Source organism: Perognathus longimembris, chromosome 1 (genome assembly GCF_023159225.1).
Source record: "Perognathus longimembris pacificus isolate PPM17 chromosome 1, ASM2315922v1, whole genome shotgun sequence".
Classification (NCBI taxonomy): Eukaryota; Metazoa; Chordata; class Mammalia; order Rodentia; family Heteromyidae; genus Perognathus; species Perognathus longimembris.
Window position 1 is genome coordinate 75300043 of NC_063161.1, and position 17830 is coordinate 75317872.

The window sequence follows — 17830 nt, forward strand, 5'->3', positions numbered from 1 at the left end:
AGGACTTCATTCCACTTTACCAGTCAAATAAATATATTTTCAGTACAAAGTGAAGTTCTCGTTGCCATGAAGAAGGAGGGAAGTTGCTGGACTAAAAGCTTTTTTTAAAAAGAAGAGAAAGCCATGGATTTATTTATTTGCGTATTTATTTTATTTTTGTATTTATTTATTGGGGTAGTATAGTGTTGAACTCTGGGCCTCATGCTTGCCAGACAAACACTCTACCAACTGAGACACACTGCACCCCCCCTTTTTTTTTTTTTTTTGGCCAGTCCTGGGCCTTGGACTCAGGGCCTGAGCACTGTCCCTGGCTTCTTCCCGCTCAAGGCTAGCACTCTGCCACTTGAGCCACAGCGCCGCTTCTGGCCGTTTTCTGTATATGTGGTGCTGGGGAATCGAACCTAGGGCCTCGTGTATCCGAGGCAGGCACTCTTGCCACTAGGCTATATCCCCAGCCCTACACTGCACCCCTTTTGCTTTAGTTATTTTCCAGACAGGGTCTTGCCTTTTTTGCCATGGCCAGCCTGTAACCAGGGTCCTTCTACCTATGCTGCCCATGTGGCTAAGATTACAGTTGTGAACCACTACACTTGGTTTGTTCTTTAAGACAGGCTCTAACTCTTTGCCTGGACTGGCCTCAAACCACAATCCTCCTATCTCCACCTTCCTAGTAGTTGGGATTATTGATATGGGCTACTATGTCCAGCCTTAGAAACTTATAGACTTTCTACAAGAGAATTCAGTACAAGGTTTGATCCACCCTTAACCCTTGAGTAAAACATAAAGGGGGGGGGGAGAATGGAGGGAATGAAAAAGGAAGGGGAGAGAGGAAGAACAAAAGGAAAAGCAAGGAGAAAGGAGGTGAGGAAAGGAAAGAGCTCCAGGCCAGCCCCCCACTTGTCCCCTCTGCCTTCCCTAGCAACCCAGGGCCTTCTCTCCTCACGAGCCACCACAGGGGCACTTAGAGGACCAGCATAGCAGGGCATCTCCAGTGAGAGGCAGAGGCACAGAAACAGAGGCATACCTAGCATCTTTGTAACTCCAAGCAGGACTCTGGGGCCACAGGGGAGCAAACCAGTTTCTCCCCGTCTTTCCTGGATGAATTCTGACTTGCCAGGCGTTGAAAGGCTCTGTGACAAGAGTGGTGTTAAAGCAAGTTAAATGAAACATTTTTCTGTTGGAACAAGCCAAGAGGCACAGGATGGAGCTGGGTGTGGTAGCATACAAAATACAGCTACTCAGGAGGCAGAGGCAGGAGGATTGAGAGTTCAAGGCCAGTCTGGATAAAGTTAATGAGATTATACCTTAAGAACAACAAAAGCAAAAGGGCTGGGGCATGGCTCTGGTGTAACACTTGTCTGCATGAGTGAGACCCTGGGTTCAATCCCCAGCACCATCATTTAAAAAAAAAAGTCACCGTGTTAAGTGCCAAGCAGAGTCAGCATTTGCTTATGAGAACAACACTGAGACCGGGTAACATGGAGGACAGGCCTTTCCTCTGGGACACATCCCATGTTCACCTACACAAGAGTGAAGTAGGGGTTCCAAACCAGAGCCCCGCCACACCTCGAACGTCCAAGCCTGCCTCCTCCAGCCCAGCGGGACGGCAGTGTCTTCCTCCTCAGGAGGTGCTGTCTTCTGCCCTCCCTTCCTCTACCTTGTCTGACCATCCCTTAGACCAAGGTCAATTGCTTTACATATAGAAAATCTCTCTTCAAAAACACCCAGGGATGGCTGACACAGCTCAGGTACTGAACTCGGTGTGGGAGCTACACAGCTGCCCTCCCGGGGCTGGCCGGTCCAAGCTGAAGCCAGCAGGAGCAGTTGGCCACTGTGCTGTCCTCCCATCCCCTGTGCAGCCTAGGACTCACAGGCAGGAGCCGTGCCACTGTCTTGGCTGCTGAGGCTTCCACCCAGCCTTTCCTCTACTTCCCCAAGTGGAAATGCTCCTAGGAGAGGAGGCTCCGCTCATGTCACACTCGGTGGCAGCAGCCCCCCAGTGTCTTGTTCCTCGTCTTCAGGAATCTTCACATGTCTGTGGCAGCTGGTAGAAGGCGGGGACAGCTGGTAGAAGGCAGGAGGCAAGGCCCTGAGGCAGGGCTGTAAACATGGTGGTTTTCTAAGGCCAGACTGGTATGGGGCTCTGCAACCACAGTTGTCTCCAGAGAGTCGTGCAGGACCTGGGCCAGGGAGGCAGCCTTTCTGCATCCTTAGACAACATGGGGGCCTGCCCTTTGGGAGGAGGGGTACACTGGGAGAGAAAGACTATCTTCTTCAGCAAGGCAAATGCCCCATGCTCCACAAAGCATGGAAGGGATGCCTGACCCGGGAACCACCAGTAAAGTGGCTCTAAAATGGGAAGAAACTCTTGAAAGGTGGAGCAGGTGACAAATACGCCCATGAGGGCTGCCATGCCTCCAGTGTGGGCCACAGGCCAAGGGCCAACAGCATCCGCCTGTCCTCTGGAGCTGAGCCTCCAGCCGCATCCTTGCCCAGCCAAGCGTCCAAGGCCTGGGCTGGAGAGGGGGGCACAGGCCCCAGCTACTCACCACCAGGTAATCTTGAACTCATAGATGGGGCGCTTGCAGTAGTAGTGGTTGACCAGGTGCTTGTCACACACGCCAATGCACTGATGGTGCACCGTGAGGCCCTGGGCTGACAGGTCGGTGACCAGGCAGTGCAGCAAGTCGTACACATCTGCCACGGCCTCCCAGGGCCCAAAGGACACGTCTACCTCACAGTGGTGCTCCAGCCGCTGCCGGTCACTGTCACCGCGCTCAAAGCGCAGGGAGCTGAGGAGTGGGCACTCGTACGGAGTGACTGGCATCTCCTCCTTGAACACACAGACCTTGAGCTTGGCAAAGCGGGCCTTGCGCTGCACAGCACGCAGCCGGGCGATCTCCACGATCCGCTCCAGATGCTCTGTAGGGTGAGCACAGCACCCATCATTGGGCAGGGGCAGCACAGCCAGGAGGAAGAGGCCAAGCACATGGGCAGGGATCCCACAGGGGTTTGGTCTCCCAGCCCCCACGCACGAGATGGGGGCTGTCTCCCACTCCACACCCACAAGATGAGGCCTGGCCCCTCTACCACCCACAGGACAAGACCCAGCCACCCCCATTCCACGCCCACGGGATGAGGTCTGGCTCCCCCACTCAACACCCACAGGACAAGGCCTGGCCTCCTCCACTCCCCACCCACGGGGCAAGGCCCCTCACTCCACACTCATGGGAGGATAGAGCCTGGCCCTTGGAAAGCAGCCTGCAGGGAGTGTCCCCCAGCATCCGGAGCCACCAGGGGAGGCCAGACAGGAGCTTGCAATGCCACCCCAGACCACAAGCCTCACCTTTGTAGTAGGGCATGAGCCCTAGAAAGGCCTGGCGCACCTTCTCGCCCTTCAGCGGCTGCATGTCTTCCAGCTGCTCCAGGAGGGGACCGATGGCATAGAACTGTGCCTCCTTGTGCACGGCCCGCACCCGCTCCCGTGGCGGCAGGTCTCCTGAGCGCAGGAAGTTCAGCACATCTCTGGGCAAGAGGAAAGGGATGGTGAAGACTGTACAGCACTGTGGCCAGCACCAAGAGGATTCAGCACAGCACTCATGTCCTCACCATCACCCAGAGGACTCAATACAGGACCCACATCCCCGGCAGCACCCAGAGGACACAGCACCTGGGTCCCCACGTCCCTGGGGGGAATAATAAACTACTTCCCAGTAAGGGAAATCTTACCAGCACACAAGCCAAGCAGTGCTTAGAAGATCCCTGGCACACCCAAGTCCTCCACAGGCTTCATTACACCCATGAATATTGGATAAATGTAGACATGGTCATTTTTTCTTTTTCCTCTGCTGGGGATGTAACCCAGTACCTTACAGACGCTGTAGGCAAGTATGCCATCTCTGAGCGTACCTCCAGCCCCAAGGAGTACCTGTTGTGTGTTTTTTGCCAGTCCTGGGGCTTGAACTCAGGGCCTGGGCACTGTCCCTAAGCTTCTTTTGCTCAAGGCTAGCACTCTACCACTGGAGCCATAGCGCCACATCAGGCTTTTCTGGTGGTTCATTGGAGATAAAAGTGTCACGGACTTCCCTGCCTGGGCTAGCTTTGAGCCATGATCCTCAGATCTCGGTTTTTGTGTAGCTAGGATGATGGGTGTGAATCACCAGTGCAGGGCTCCAGATGAGTACCCCCTAAGTGTACAGATCAGTTAGTTTATGGCAGGAATACATACACACAGCACCACACAGGCTGGGCCCCTGGCATCTTGCTTCCCATGGCCGCATTACTCCTGACAGGCAGCCACTGCAGCTCCAGCTTTCCCTGAACCTCGTGTCAGTGGAATCACAGAATGTCCTCTTTGTACCTGGCTTCCCTCAATGTGGGATCTGCAGGTTACCCCCACGCAGTGCATCACAGTCATTTGTTACTGCTGTAGCTTACCCATTCCCTTGATAGCAGGCATCTGGGCTGTGTCCAGTTCAGGACTATTCGGAGGAGAGCTTCCCTGGCCACTCCTGCACAGCCCTTCAGTTGTGGGTATGCCTGGTCGCAGGTAGTGGAAGATTCATAAAGTGGGCTGCAGCACTTTCTGCTCCACCAGTAGCGCAGAATTCTACGTGTCCCTCGTCCCTCATCCTCGCCATTGGTGTGACCTGCTGACTTGGCCCTCAGCAGAAGCCTTCAGACCACCATACAGCCTGCCCAGTCAGAAGCCCACACCGCCGGCAATGCCTGCACAGTGGGCATGGGGAAGGGATGTGTGCACTTACTGTATTTAAGCACTTGTACAATTACACCAATAGATGAACCATGGGCCAGATGTGAGGGCCCTGTCGCCTGCTTTCTATGCCTTTGCCCAGCCTTCTGCTCTGCAGTTCTGCCCAAGGCACCGGCATCACTAGCCCTGAGTGAGCCCAAGTTGCCCTTTCTGAACGTTCTCCAGGGCCTCTGCAGCGAGCCCCCATGAGCTCTGCAAGATACACCCAACCAAGGTCCGGGAAGATGGCTATGAGCGCTGCCAATGGGGACAGCCTTTTCCTTCCAAGCAGCCTGAAAACAAAAATCTTTGTATCATTCCAGAGCCATGTGACACTTGTTTTCTCAGAACCAGAAGCAGCAGATGCCCTCGCCTCCAAAAAAAAAACCAGACAAACAAAAAACCCCAGAAGCTGCTAAGTCAATTAGCCAGCCAGAGGTTCCTTTCCAAGGAACCAGCAGAGGCAACTACACTTGGTTAGCACAGAGACACACCAGCAGGAGTTCTGCCTCCCTTCCCATGTGGTTCAAGGTCAAGGACCATGTCAGTTCTTGAGTAGTCTCCAAGGCAGACAGAAATTCAGAGAATTCCAGCCACTCTGAAGGTGTGACCTGCCCAGGGTCCCTGTGGCCCTTTAAGCCTCAGAGCACACGGGAGGCTGTAACAATTTCTGAAACCTGAGGCTTTGTGTCTATGTTGATCTTGGATAAGGGCTCTTTTTAGATTGTGTGTGTATGGTTGTTTTTGGTTATCTTTTTTACATGTTTTAGTGTTAAAATTATAGCGGCGACAATTTTAAGTTTTCTTAAAATTTATTTGGCAACAATAAGTCAACCCTTTGTGAGCCTTTCCTTCATGTTTTTTGGTTTCTTTCTTTTTTTCTTGAGAGAGGGTCTAACAATGTAACCCAGGACTGGCCTTGAATTTGTAATCCTCCTGTCCCATCTCTTGATTGACTGAGATTACAGGTGTGTGCCACCATGCCTGACTTGAAGAAGCTTCCTGCCCGGCACAAAGCTAGGGGATCTGCTCTGCACCATGCTCCTTCCGCATGGCAACTCTGAGCCCAGAATCTTCGTGGAGGGCTCCACTCCTCTAGGAGCGGACTTTCCCTGCCTGCTATGATGCCTGCAGCATCAGATGGCCCAGTGTGTTAGTTTCCATAGGCCTAGCCAATGTGTGCCCCGCCAAGTTCCCCTAGCTGCCCTTGTTTCCTTTGGCAAAGCAACTAAGAATTCTGATCTAACTTTTAGTCAATAAGTGCACTACATGACCTCCTCTAGTACTTCAGATGATGCCAGAGCTCCACACTCCAGGGTGGCCATTTTCCTGTGTGGTTGCAGAGTAGAGAAGGACACATACCCGAAGTGGGTGCCGTCACGATCAATGAAGTAGCGGCCCTCTGAGTCTGTGGGGATGTAGTGCCGCCCGCTGAACATGGCCGCCAGCATGGTGTCCTCATAGCGCCGTAGCGTGGACAGGCACGTGGTGAAGTGTGCCCCTCCAATGTTCAGGGGGACAACCTCAGGAAACTGGAACGGAAGTGCAGTGGCTCTCATCCTGTGTTCATCATCCGTGGTCCTGTGCCTCCTGTCTCCTCTGCCCCAAACGTCCTCACCAGGTCCCTACCCCTCTGTCCAGCAAGTGAAATCACCCACCCTGTGAGGCAGGGTGGTCACTCCATAAAGGCTCCGGATGGATAAACACTTTCTCCCAGTTCACACCCAGGCCCTGCAGCATCCACTGTGGCTAGCCACATCCACTCACTCCAGAGCCTCTCCCCAAGGCCCTCCCCTGAGCTTCACTACCTGCAGTCACCTCCCTGTTCCTCCAGAGTGCCTCTGTTACACACCAAACCCTGCACAAGCAATTATTGTCTTCTGTCAGCCCATTCCCCTGGGTGCCACGCTGCCCACGGGTAGGGAAAGGCTTTCTGCTGGTCAGGGCCTGCCTGCAACCGAGCTCAACAGATGCCTGCTGACTGCACCCAGGCATCAACCATCATCCTCTATATTCTGTAATCTCTATATTCACACCATTGGGCTGGGAGTGTGGCTCAGTGGTAGAGTGCTTGCCTAGCATGCAAGAAGCCCTGGGTTCAATTACTCAGTACCACATACACAGAAAAGGCCAGAGGTAGTGCTGTGGCTCAAGTAGTAGAATGCTAGCCTTGAACAAAAGAAGCTCAGGGACAGCACCTAGGCCCGGAGTTCAAGCCCCACGACTAACAAAAATTATATATACCTTATCTCTCGTGCTTAGTCTGCAGTGATTTATCTCCCAACTCAGGCAAGGTTGCCAGAGCTGGATTTAGTTAGAAAGAAAAGATTTGCCTGGGAAGCTAGGTGCTGCCAGCTCATTCCCATGACAGTAGCAACTCAGGAGACTGCAATCTGAGAACTGAGGTTCAGAGACCAGACACCACAGACAAACTTGTAAGAAACTTACCCCTAAGTAACCAGCAAAAACCTGGAAGTGCAGTTGTGGCTCAAGTGTCAGAGCTCTAGCCAAAATCTCTGAGTTCAAAGCCTAGTACCAGCAAAAAAGATTTATCCTAGGAAGCTCAAGTACAGCTTTAAAAGCTCAGGTTGAATCAGGCACCAGTAGCTCACACTTGTAATTTTAGCTACTCAGGGGGCTGAGATCTGAGGATCCAGAGTTCAAAGCCAGCCCAGGCAGGAAGGTCCATGAGACTCATCTCCAATTAACTACCAGAAAAGCCAGAAGTGGCACTGTGGCTCTAGTGGTAGAATGCTAGCCTTGAGCAATGAGCAAAAGAAGCTTAGGGACAGTGCCCAGGCCCTGAGTTCAAGCCCCACAACAGACAAAAAAAAAAATCTCAGGCTGGATTCTTTCTTTCCTTTCTTCTTCCTTTTAATGTCTTCTGCTGCTTGTGGTTTCTTTGGACTGTAAGCGAAAGAAATGTGGCTGGTTCTAACTTTCCCACAAACTTCCTACAAATCAAGTAAAACTTTAACCTGGTGCATTCTCTTCAAGGTCACAGCCTCTCTCTGGCTCTAGTCTAAGTCTTGTATTTATCTAGAGCTCCTTTCCCAGCTTCCACATCCTTTGTACAGTAATCTTTTGTAAGGGACAAACATATTAACCAGAACTTACCCCAAGCCTGGCTTACAGAAGGAAGGGAGCAAACAGTCCTGCCTCTCCTGCCCCTGAAGTCGTGGAAATGTTTTTTGCTTCTACACCAAGACCCTTAGCCAATCCCAGCGCTGCCAAGGACTCAGTGATTATGTAGGAACACCACAACACTACTCTCTGAGCCACTTACTAACCTTTCACAAGGATTTTTCATACAACCACGTGTCTCCTCCATGTTAGAGAAGCCAGGAAGAAAATAAGAAATTGCAACTGTCTGCAAGCTCCTAGGCAGCAATGTGACCGGCCTGAGAGGCAGCTGGCTCTGAAGGCCTGAGGATTCTGGGTCCTTTTCCTCAAACCACACTAATCCCAATGACAGCACAAGAAATGGCACTACTGTGTCTCTATTGGCTTCCTTCCCCGAACGCAGCTGGCATATCCAGAATTTTGCTTATTTTCACAACTTTCCCACGAATCTGGGAATTCAGGGTTCCTGACACAGCCCCATCAGTGCTCAGGGCCTCGCCCGGCCCCTCTGGGGCTCTATCTCCACGCATCACATGCTCCTGACTCACCAGTGCCTTGGATCTCCTGGGTCAGTTTTCTACCTCTTATTCTGGGGGGGAGGGGGGCGGTGTGACAGGGGGTGGCATCCAGGCCTCCTAGACCCCAGGCCCCTCTTTCTTTCTGGAGGGTCATCCAGGAGTTAGGCTGGCAGTGTCACATGGACGCATGGGGAAGCCATCAGAATGTGCACATCGGAACTCAGGGTCCTGGGTGGGCAAGGACCTCTCCCCTCACCCGCCTGGGGGCTCAGGATCCCGGGTGAGTGTGGACCTCTCTGCGCACCCGCTCGAGGGCTTGGGGCTCAGGGCTCCTGGGTGGGCGTGGACCCCTCTACGCACCCGGTCGAGGGTTTGGGGCTCAGGGCTCCTGGGTGGGCGTGGACCCCTCTACGCGCCCGCTTGAGGGCTTGGGGCTCAGGGCTCCTGGGTGGGCATGGGCCCCTCCGCGCACCACAGCTGGAACCTGGGTGCAGGCAGCGGCGGCCTGCACGTAGACTCTCCCAACAGTCACTGTCCTCTAGAGGGTCTGGGGACCCCTGCCACGGCCACGGGCCACACGAGTGGGAAGCGTGGGGAGGACCCGGGCTAGAAGCCAGCAGTTCCGTGGACTGGAAGGACGCCGAGGGGTCCCCAGGGCTGGGCGCGCAGCCCCTGCTCGCCAGCCAGGTCGGCTCCCGGCACCTGCACCTGCTCCCGCCCCACCCGGCCAGCTGGTACCTCCTGGGGCAGCAGGGGCAGCGCGGGCCCCGCCTGCGTGGCCGTCGGGGTGGCCGGCTCCAGAAAGTCGTCCTCTGCGTCGGAGCTGGACATGGCACCCTCGGGCGCACGGATGTCTGGCTCCCGCCCCGTGACTACCACCATCCCCTCTGGCTTTGGGCGGTGGGCGCGGCTTCGGGCTGGCGAGGAGAGGCGCCGGGCTCTAGAGCCGAGCGGCGCTGGACATGACGCGGCGGGAGATGCCGGTAGTGTAGATGCGCGCGCGCGGGAGAGGGCGGTGGCTCCTCCGTGCGGACCACCACGCCGACTGCGGGCCGCGGGCCTGACCCGGCCGCCTTCTGCTACTGGCCCGGAGCTCGTCAGGTCCGCCCTGATTGGCAGGAGGCTCGTCCAGTCACCGCAGCCGCGCGTTCAGCCGGCGCCCGAGAAGCCAATGGGAGGCGCCCTGCGGGCCTGCCTTGCTGTGATTGGCTGTGTAGCCAGCGGGCGCGCGCTCTCCATCCTTCCCGGTCTTGCGCGTGGGCCAGGCTGGGGCGCGCCGCCGCCTCGGGGTTGCGGGGAGAGACTCGTCCCACCCGGTCCGCGGTGCGGGATGGGCGGCGCGGGGAGGGCGGGGCGCCCAGCGGAGCCCAGATCACCGCGGCTTGCGGAGGGCGCGGCACTGCGGCCACGGCAGAAGCTTGTCGCGTTCGCCTTCGGTTCCCGCCTCGTTTGGGGAACAGAAAGGAATGACCGGCGGCTACCGCGTCCCTGCACCCGAAAGGAGACCGGCCAGGCCCCTCCGGTGCGCGGATGCGGCGAGCCCTGGGGGGCGGATGCTTCTCCTAGTCGTTTCCACATCCGGTCCCCCATTTGATCGCCACTGCGCTGACTGGAGCCCAAGCAAGGCCTAGGCTGGGCCGCCGCAGCCCCTCGGAGGCCCCCGCGCCGCATCTCCTATCAACACCGGGGCTCCAGGCCGTGCAAAGGAGTGTGGAGGATAAGTGGACGCCGGTCGGTCCGGTTCTTTAGCTCGACGGTGGGAGGGATCAGCGCTCTTCATTCTCCCTTCAGCAGGTGGGCTTCACCCCTGTGGATCCCCCACAGCACGGGGTTCGAGGGGCGGGGAGGAAGCGGCCCAGGGCCGTCGTGTTTTCTGGGCCCTGAGCTTTTTTGTGCGAGGCTCGCGCCCTACCACTTCAGCCACAGCTCTACTTGGGCTTTTTCGGTAGTTATTTGGAGACAAGCGCCTCAAGGACTTTCCTGCCTGGGCTGGTTTCGAGCCTGGATCCTCAGATCTCAGCCTCCACAGTAGCTAAGATTAAAGATGTGGTGCCCTGCTAGAAATTTCCAGTAACTTTTTTTTTTATCTTCTTTTAGGAAAAAAAAATTTTTGAATGTGGAAAAATCTTCGAAGTGCTTGTTCAGTTCTTGATCTTCTCTAATTTTTTGAATAAGTATTTTATACTTAGATGAACAACAAAATAAAAATGGGGGTGGGGGAGGAGCCAAGCATGGTGGTACACACTGTGATCCCAGCACTTAGAAGGCTGGAGGCAGGAGGATCACCATTTTGGAGGCAGGCTGAGTTATATCCTAGACTTTGTCTCAAAAAAAAAAAAAAGAAAGAAAGAAAAAGGGAGGAGAAGCATCTATTTTCCATATAACCCTCTTTGGCTTTTAATCTTGATTTAAGTATTTTAAACATAATTATAGAAAATAACAAATGAAACACAATGCTCCTAACACAACCAGCATGTGCTACCCTCATCCCAGGCCTCTCCCCAAATACAGCATGCATCATTCTGGGCAGGCTTTCTGTCTGGTAGGATATACTGTACAGAAAAAGGAAAACCATGTGCAGTGAGAAGAATCACTGGAAAGAAGACCCGATAGCCAGGTGCTGGTGGCTCACTCCTGTAATCCTAGCTACTCAGGAGGCTGAGATTTGAGGATCGGGGTTCAAAGCCCAGGCAGAAAATCCATGAGACTTATCAATAAACCACTCAGAAAGAGCCTGAAGTGGCACTTTGACTCAAGTAGTGGTAAAGCACTAGCCTTGAGCAAAAGAAGCTCAGGGACAGTGCCCAGGCCCTGAGTTCAAGCCCCAGGACCAGCAAAAAAAAAAAAAAAGGCCCCCACACAGCCATCGCCCAGTCAAGACTAGAAGCCTGGCAGCTCCAGGATGAAGGCTGCCTGCATCTTCCGAGACCACTGATTTGCCTGACGTCCTGTTTCCTCCTTCAGCCCTGCATGCCTCCATCTCCAGACAGCACAGCCTGATTTGAGCTGTTGACTCCAAGTGGATAGCACACCACTTTTGATGATTTTAATGATTTTCCAGTGTGCTGTGATTTTCCAACAGTGCTGCTGTGAGCTTAATGCCACACACATAATGACGTGGGCCCCGATGGGTTCCTTACATTTCTTCTTCCCTCCTCCCTGTCCTTGCAGGACTGGCTTTGTGTTTGCTAGGCAAGTACTTTACCACTGTGGTCCTGCTCAGCCCTTTTTTGTTTTATCTTTCAAGTACCTTAAGATACAGGGTAACACTGCTCTGGAGCAGTACAGGGTTAAAATAATCTACAAGGTTAGAAGTTGGCAAGCATTTTCTGTTCTGAGCTATTTAATAATTACTTTTAGGCTTGGTGGGTTGTATGGCTTCTGTCTTTAACACTACCATTGTAGAAGAAAGCAGCCACAGGACACAAATGAACAAGGTAGCTGGGTTCGGCTCACTGGCCATGGTTTCCCATTGCTGACCAAGAAGTAAATCCCAGCCTCTTTACAATCTCTTCAAAAGAGCAACTTCTGAATGTCCTGATTGCTGATACTCTACTTCATTCCCGGTTCAAGTTTTGATTATTTGTGAAGAATTAGCAGCCAAGTTTTGCTTTTATTTATTCATTCTGCATTTATTTATGCATTCATTCTGCTAGGGTTTGAACCTAGGGCCTTGGGCATGCTAGGCCAACTGTGTATTACTAAGCTACATTCGCAGCCCCTCCAAGTCTTGTGATTATTAATAATATTAGTAACTTTCCATCAAGTGTTGGCTAAACAGTGAGCCACTAGAAAATAGTTGAAATTTCTGGGTATGATGGTTTCTGCACATAATCCCAGGCCTCAGGAAGCTGAGGCAGAGGGTTGGGAGTTCCAGGCTGGTCTGGGCCACACAACAAAAGACCCTGTGTAACACGGAGGAAAGTTCAGAACTGACACCGTCTTGCATACCTCTCACCTCAGCTACTCAGGAGAGGTTGAGGCCAGCCTGGGCAACTTAGTCTACCCCTCAAAAAATTGTTCATATTAAACAACTCAAATTTATATCTACTACAAAACAAACCTTTCCTATATTAAATAATTTCCCACATTGCATTTCATTAGCAGGTGGTACTGTACAATGTGAGTATGCCCCTTGTCACTAAATCCTCTCATTGAGTTGTTTCCAGTTTTTTTGTCCTTATAAAGAAATACATTGCAGGGCTGGGAATGTGGCTTAGTAGTAGAGTGCTTGCCTGGCATGCATGAGAACCTGGGTTTGATTCCTTAGCACCATATAAACAGAAAAAGCTAGAAGTGGTGCTGTGGCTCACGTGGTAGAGTGCTAGTCTTGCACAAAAAGAAGCTCAGGGACAATGCCAGGCTCTGAATTCAAGCCCCAGGACTGGCAAAAAAAAAAAAAGCATTGCAGCACATGGGTGCCAATGGTTCACACCTGTAATCCTAGCTACTCAGGAAGCTGAGATCTGAGGATTGCGGTTCAAAACCAGCTGGGGCAGGAAAGTCTGTAAGAATTTTTTTTATTTTTTTATTTTTTTTTTGCTTAGTCATGGATTTTGAACTCTGGGCCAGGGCAGTGTCCCTGAGCTCTTCAGCTCAAGGCTAGCACTCAACCACTTGAGCCACGGCACCACTTCTGTCTTTTCTGGTGGTTAATTGGAGATGAGTCTTAGGGACACACCCACTGCCCACTGTGAGACTCTTATATCCAATAAACCACCAGAAAACCAGAAGCAGCATTAGCCTTGAGGTGAAGAGCTCAGGGACAGTGCCCAGACCCAGAGTTCAAGCCCCAAGACCAGTAGTAATAGTAGTAATACGTTGCAAATGCAGAGAAAGCTTTCACATACTCATGGGAAAGTTTTTCCCTAGGCCCTGTGGCCATCTGTTTGACCAACAGGGGGCATGTGATGGCTTCCAGCTCAGAGCAAGGCTGGGATGCCATTTCTGCAGCGCATAACCAATAAAGTAGTTTCACTGTTAAAAAAAAAAAAATGACAAATGTTCTGGATCTTCCATAACACCCATCAAACTCTTGTGAGAACAATAATTACTTATTTTTCTAGCAAGATTAAACACACGCCCACACATATCCAACATCAAAATAATGAACTGTTTTGTTAGGACTCAAGCCCCAGAGGAACTAAAAGGACTTCTCGTTCATTTTGGAGCATGGGAACGCTGGCTACTCCATGTAAGACGCTACACCTCTGTTGAGCACTACTGAACACACAGGGAAATAACTCAGTCCTGAAAACACTGACTTGACTTGGCCTGAAAAAAAAACAAAAGCAAACCTCCCAGACACTACCTAGAAATGCAGATTGGTTCCCAGTTTTGTTTTCTTTGTGTTTTGGGGGGTTGTGTTTTTTTTGCCAGTCCTGGGGCTTGAACTCAGGGCAGGGGAACTGTCCCTGTACATCTTTTGCTCAAGGCCATCATCCTACCACTTGAGCCACAGTGCCACTTCTTTGTGTTTTGAAACAGGGTCTCACTATGTAGCTCCAGCTGGCCTGGAACTCTCAATCCTCCTGACTCTGCCTCTAGGATTACAGACATGCACCATGATACCTGGCTATGTCCAAAGCAAAGGAAGAAATTGTGAAAGCTTAAACAGATGGGCTCATGCATATGCCTAGCTACTCAGGAGGCTGAGTTCTAAACATCACAGTTCAAAGCCAGACCAAGTTGTGAAACTTAGCTCCAGTTAACCATCAAAAAGTCAAAAGTGGAGCTGTGGTTTAAGTGGTAGAGTGCCATCCCTGAGCAGAGAAGCTCAGAGACAGCACCTAGTTCCAGAGCTCAAGCCCCAGGAGTGGCACAGGAAAAAAAAAAAAAAGATTACTGGGTGCTGGTGGTTCACGTCTAATCCTAAGCTATTCAGGAGGCTGAGATTTGAAAATCTCTTCTAGATCAGCTCTATTCTAGGCAGCTCAGCTGGACCCTGGTGGTTCATACCTATAATCCTAGCTATTCAGAAGGCTGGAGTCTAAATCTAGCCTGGGCAGAAAAATCTTATCTCCAATTAACCACCAGAAAATTGGAAGTGGAGCTGTGACTCAATGTGGTAGAGCATGAACCTTGAGCAAAAGAGCTCAAGGACAGTGTCCTGAGTTCAAGCCCCATGACACCAACAACAAAAAACTCCAGCTCCAAAATAACCACACCTCCAGCACAAAGCTGGATTGATTCAAGTGGTAGATTGGAAGTTGATCAAGTAAGCCAAGCAAGTGCAAAACCCTGAGTTCAAACCCCAGTACAAGAAGGAAGTGGAGGAATCTTGCCTAGCCCTCTTCATCATCAACCAGCTAGCTTTGAGTCAGTAATGCTGTATACGTTACTAGACAGTGCTTGAAATAGGAGTTTTATGTCTATTATTCTTGCTTAACACCAAGTTCACAAAGTCTAGCTAAGGGCAGCTGGTGTACCTACATTTTTTTGCATGCACCATTATACCCCCCAATTACTATGTTCAAGAGTGGTACTTAAAAAATCATCACTCCACCATCATGATGACTTCCACACTTGTGTAAAGATGGTTGTTGCGAGGAAGGTGGTAGTTACACCAGTCAGCTGGTCCCTGCTCCCTCCCAAAGCTTGGGATTGAATCCATAGCCTTATGCTTGCCAGGCAAGTGCTATACCGCTGAACTACACCCCAGCCCTTGGTATCTTAAGACAGACCCTCCTTATATGGTCCAGGATGGCCTGGAACTCATGATTCTCCTGCTTCTGCTTCCTAAGTGATGCAGTTACAGGTGTGCACCATAACACTCAGCTCAACTCAGTTGATGCTTCTTAAATTTGGTCAACAGAACTTGCCCTTGATTCCACTGAATCCAAATACTTCGTATGTATGTATGTATGTATGTATTTTCTGCAGGTCCTGGGCCTTGAACTCAGGGCCTAGGCTCTGTCTCTGGGCCTCTTTGTACTCAAGGCTGGAGCCACAGAACCACTTCTGCCTTTTTTCTGTGTATGTGGTACTGAGGAATCAAACCCAGGGCTTCATGCATGCTAGGCAAGTACTCTTATCACTAAGCCACATTCCCAGCCCACACTTCATCTTTATAAAATGCCAAAAGTGATATAGCATTTGGAACACTGGGAGGCTGCTAGGAGGATTCATCACTCACCAAGTGCCACTTTGCTAGGGGCCAGAGGCTCAAAGACAGACAGCAAAGAACACAGCATCTGTCTTACAGGTAGGAGTCAACAATGAGAGTCTAGAAGCTAGGGCATGGTAAGTGGAGGCAGGGTAAGAGGCCAGGGAAGACCACTCTGAGGAAGAACTACAAGACTAGAGCATGAGGGGGCAGCTACCAAGCAACGAGTGCCAGGAAGACTTCACGGGGAGAGGCCAACATGCAGAACAGCCCACAGGAGCTGGGCCAGGCTCGCTGGATCTGGGCTGTTCTTGTGGGCTGGGGGGCATTAGTTGGAATGGAGAGGACACTATGCAGAGGTGACAGGCGGTGATGTCTTGGATTGGTGAGGGGCAGAGGCACTAGAGGGAAGTGGATGGATTCAAATAATGTCTGAAGACAGGATCAAAGATGTTGAACATGAGTGGGAAAGGGGAGAAAAGGGAGAAGCCAAGTTTGACCCTGAGGTTTCCAGCTGAGTGACAGGGTAGCCATTACTGACCTGGTGTGACTAGGGGAGGTGCAGGTAAAAGTACAAGGTGAAATGCCCTTGATGAGTGCCAGGCACAGGCATGGGGCACCCACCCACCCAATGGGCCCATTGTACCTCCTGGAGAACAGCTGGAGCAGTGGCTTCCCATCCGCAAACTGCAGCATGCCAGCATGAGAGAGGAGGGGTCTGAACCGGCAGAAGCAGGTCCTTGCAGAACACATTACAGAAATGACTCTGGCGGGGGATGGGGGGGTGAGTGGGAGGGGACGCAGGAACTCAACCTCTGTCAGGCCTTGTGCTGCTATGAAACTGAGACCCAAGCAAGCATGAGCTGCCAGTGCTTCACATTTAAAGCTTTTATTTTGAAAAATAAAATACAAAAGTCATTGAGTTGTAAATGTATACTGTCATCTCCCAACTTTTCAGAAACAATACAATGAATTGTTTAAATAATTAAGGTACTTAATAGTATCCACATCAGTACACTTAAAACAGGCACACGTGTTCTACAAAACACTGGGACACGTACAGACAACCTATTCCAAAGGACACAGCCAGCTCTGCTCACGGAATGCCGCTTTTAAGCCTCCCGGGAAGCAGGTCTGGAGTGTGGAGGAAGATGAGGACAGGGCCAACAACGATGGCGGGTGTCTACCAGCTCCTCAGCCGGGGGCTGAGATCACTGGGAGCAGGAATCAGGTCACTTGGAGCCAGGTATGCGGACGACTCCACCCGCACGCATGACGCCCTTGCACAGGCACGGTGCTCCTGAGAGGTCGCAGGCACTGGAAAGCTCTCTTCCACTCAAAGGCAGCAGTGTCTCCTAGGGCAGACAGAAAGATTACCGTTTCTACGGGGGTTGTGTAGCCTGCTTGGTCTGCATCATGGCCGCTTTCCCTGGAAGGTGCTGGACAGCCAGGCAGGCTGGAGGGTGGGTGCCTGGAGTGACACCAAGTGCGAGCTGGCCCTGGGCCTGGAATGCCCTGGGTGCTGCAGGCCACATTTCGGGCAGCAGTGGCGCAGAGCTGCAGAGTGGACCTGCATCCCACATTGAGGTCAAGGCACTAAATAATGGGTGCCAGCTGGGCCCAGGTGGCTCACACTTGTAATCCTAGCTACTCAAGAGGTTGAGATCTGAGGATTGTGGTTCAAAGCCAGCCCAGGCAGGCAAGTCCATGACACCCTTGTCTCCAATTAACCATCAGAAAACCTAAAGCGGTGCTGTGGTTTAAGTGGTAGAGCTCAGGGACACTTCCTAGGCCCAGAGTTCAAGCCCCATGACCGACCAAAAAAATTAAAAAGGTGGATTCTGAGGTTCCTTGAAGAACTGCCAGGATCATGGGAGCTGCTCTGCTGTCCCCAGCTTCTCCCAGCTCCATTTCACTGCAGCGGCTACCATGGGCCTCAACAGGCCCAGAAGGAAGAAATGGCACGGAGGAGCAGCCGGTAGCCTGAGTGCAGTGGACACACACCACGCTTTAGGAAGCCCACTCCCTGTGCAGGCTAGTGAAGGCAGGGCCATGGCTCCACATTTTGCAAGGCCCCCAAGGGCTAGCAGCATGATTAGCTAGGCCCCCAAGGCCTAGCAGCATGATTAGCTCCGTGACATCATGACTCTGACATGACACAGCAGTGCCAATGCTGCTCATGTTTAGACCCCATGAAGGCAGCAAGGTGTAAAAACCTCACTCAAGTTATTCAGCTTCAGTTTTCTCACCCAATACTACAGGAATAATAAAAATAGGACCCTTGTGCCAAGTGCCAAGTGCTGTGAGAACCGAATGAAATTAGCTGTCATA

At 52.0% G+C, this 17830-nt stretch overlaps 2 protein-coding genes across 5 annotated transcripts in view; both read right to left on the reverse strand.

The window, feature by feature from the left end:
• Positions 1-465: 465 nt before the first annotated feature.
• On the reverse strand, positions 466-9441 carry Kctd7 (potassium channel tetramerization domain containing 7). Of its 3 annotated transcripts, none has more exons than XR_007208354.1 (5): positions 9133-9441; positions 6116-6285; positions 3347-3525; positions 1521-2922; positions 466-1130 (listed from the first exon to the last, which is right to left on the reverse strand). XR_007208354.1 is itself a non-coding variant. In XM_048329678.1 (5 exons), coding segments are annotated over exons 1-5 (867 nt in total). In that variant the 5' UTR covers positions 9277-9441; the 3' UTR covers positions 466-1129. The 3 variants fall into 3 exon arrangements, 2 of the variants coding, with proteins under 2 accessions (XP_048185635.1, XP_048185624.1); XM_048329678.1 differs by having other exon boundaries at positions 2550-2922; XM_048329667.1 differs by having other exon boundaries at positions 466-2922.
• Positions 9442-16369: 6928 nt separating this feature from the next.
• The window catches only part of Tpst1 (tyrosylprotein sulfotransferase 1), a 63065-nt gene continuing 61604 nt past the window's right edge, over positions 16370-17830 (reverse strand). For both annotated transcript variants that reach the window (XM_048329584.1, XM_048329575.1), the window contains one exon: positions 16370-16854. The gene's annotated coding sequence lies outside the window, so the exon portion shown is untranslated. The remainder of the gene's footprint in view (positions 16855-17830) is intronic.

Coding starts and splice junctions, on each gene's coding strand:
- Kctd7 (XM_048329667.1), bottom strand. CDS start 9,276: ATGGTGGTAGTCACGGGGCGGGAGCCAGACATCCGTGCGCCCGAGGGT. Junction 6,286..9,132: donor TGCCCCTGCTGCCCCAGGAG/GTACCAGCTGGC, acceptor CTTCCGTTCCAG/TTTCCTGAGGTTGTCCCCCT. Junction 3,526..6,115: donor CGTGACGGCACCCACTTCGG/GTATGTGTCCTT, acceptor CCTCTTGCCCAG/AGATGTGCTGAACTTCCTGC.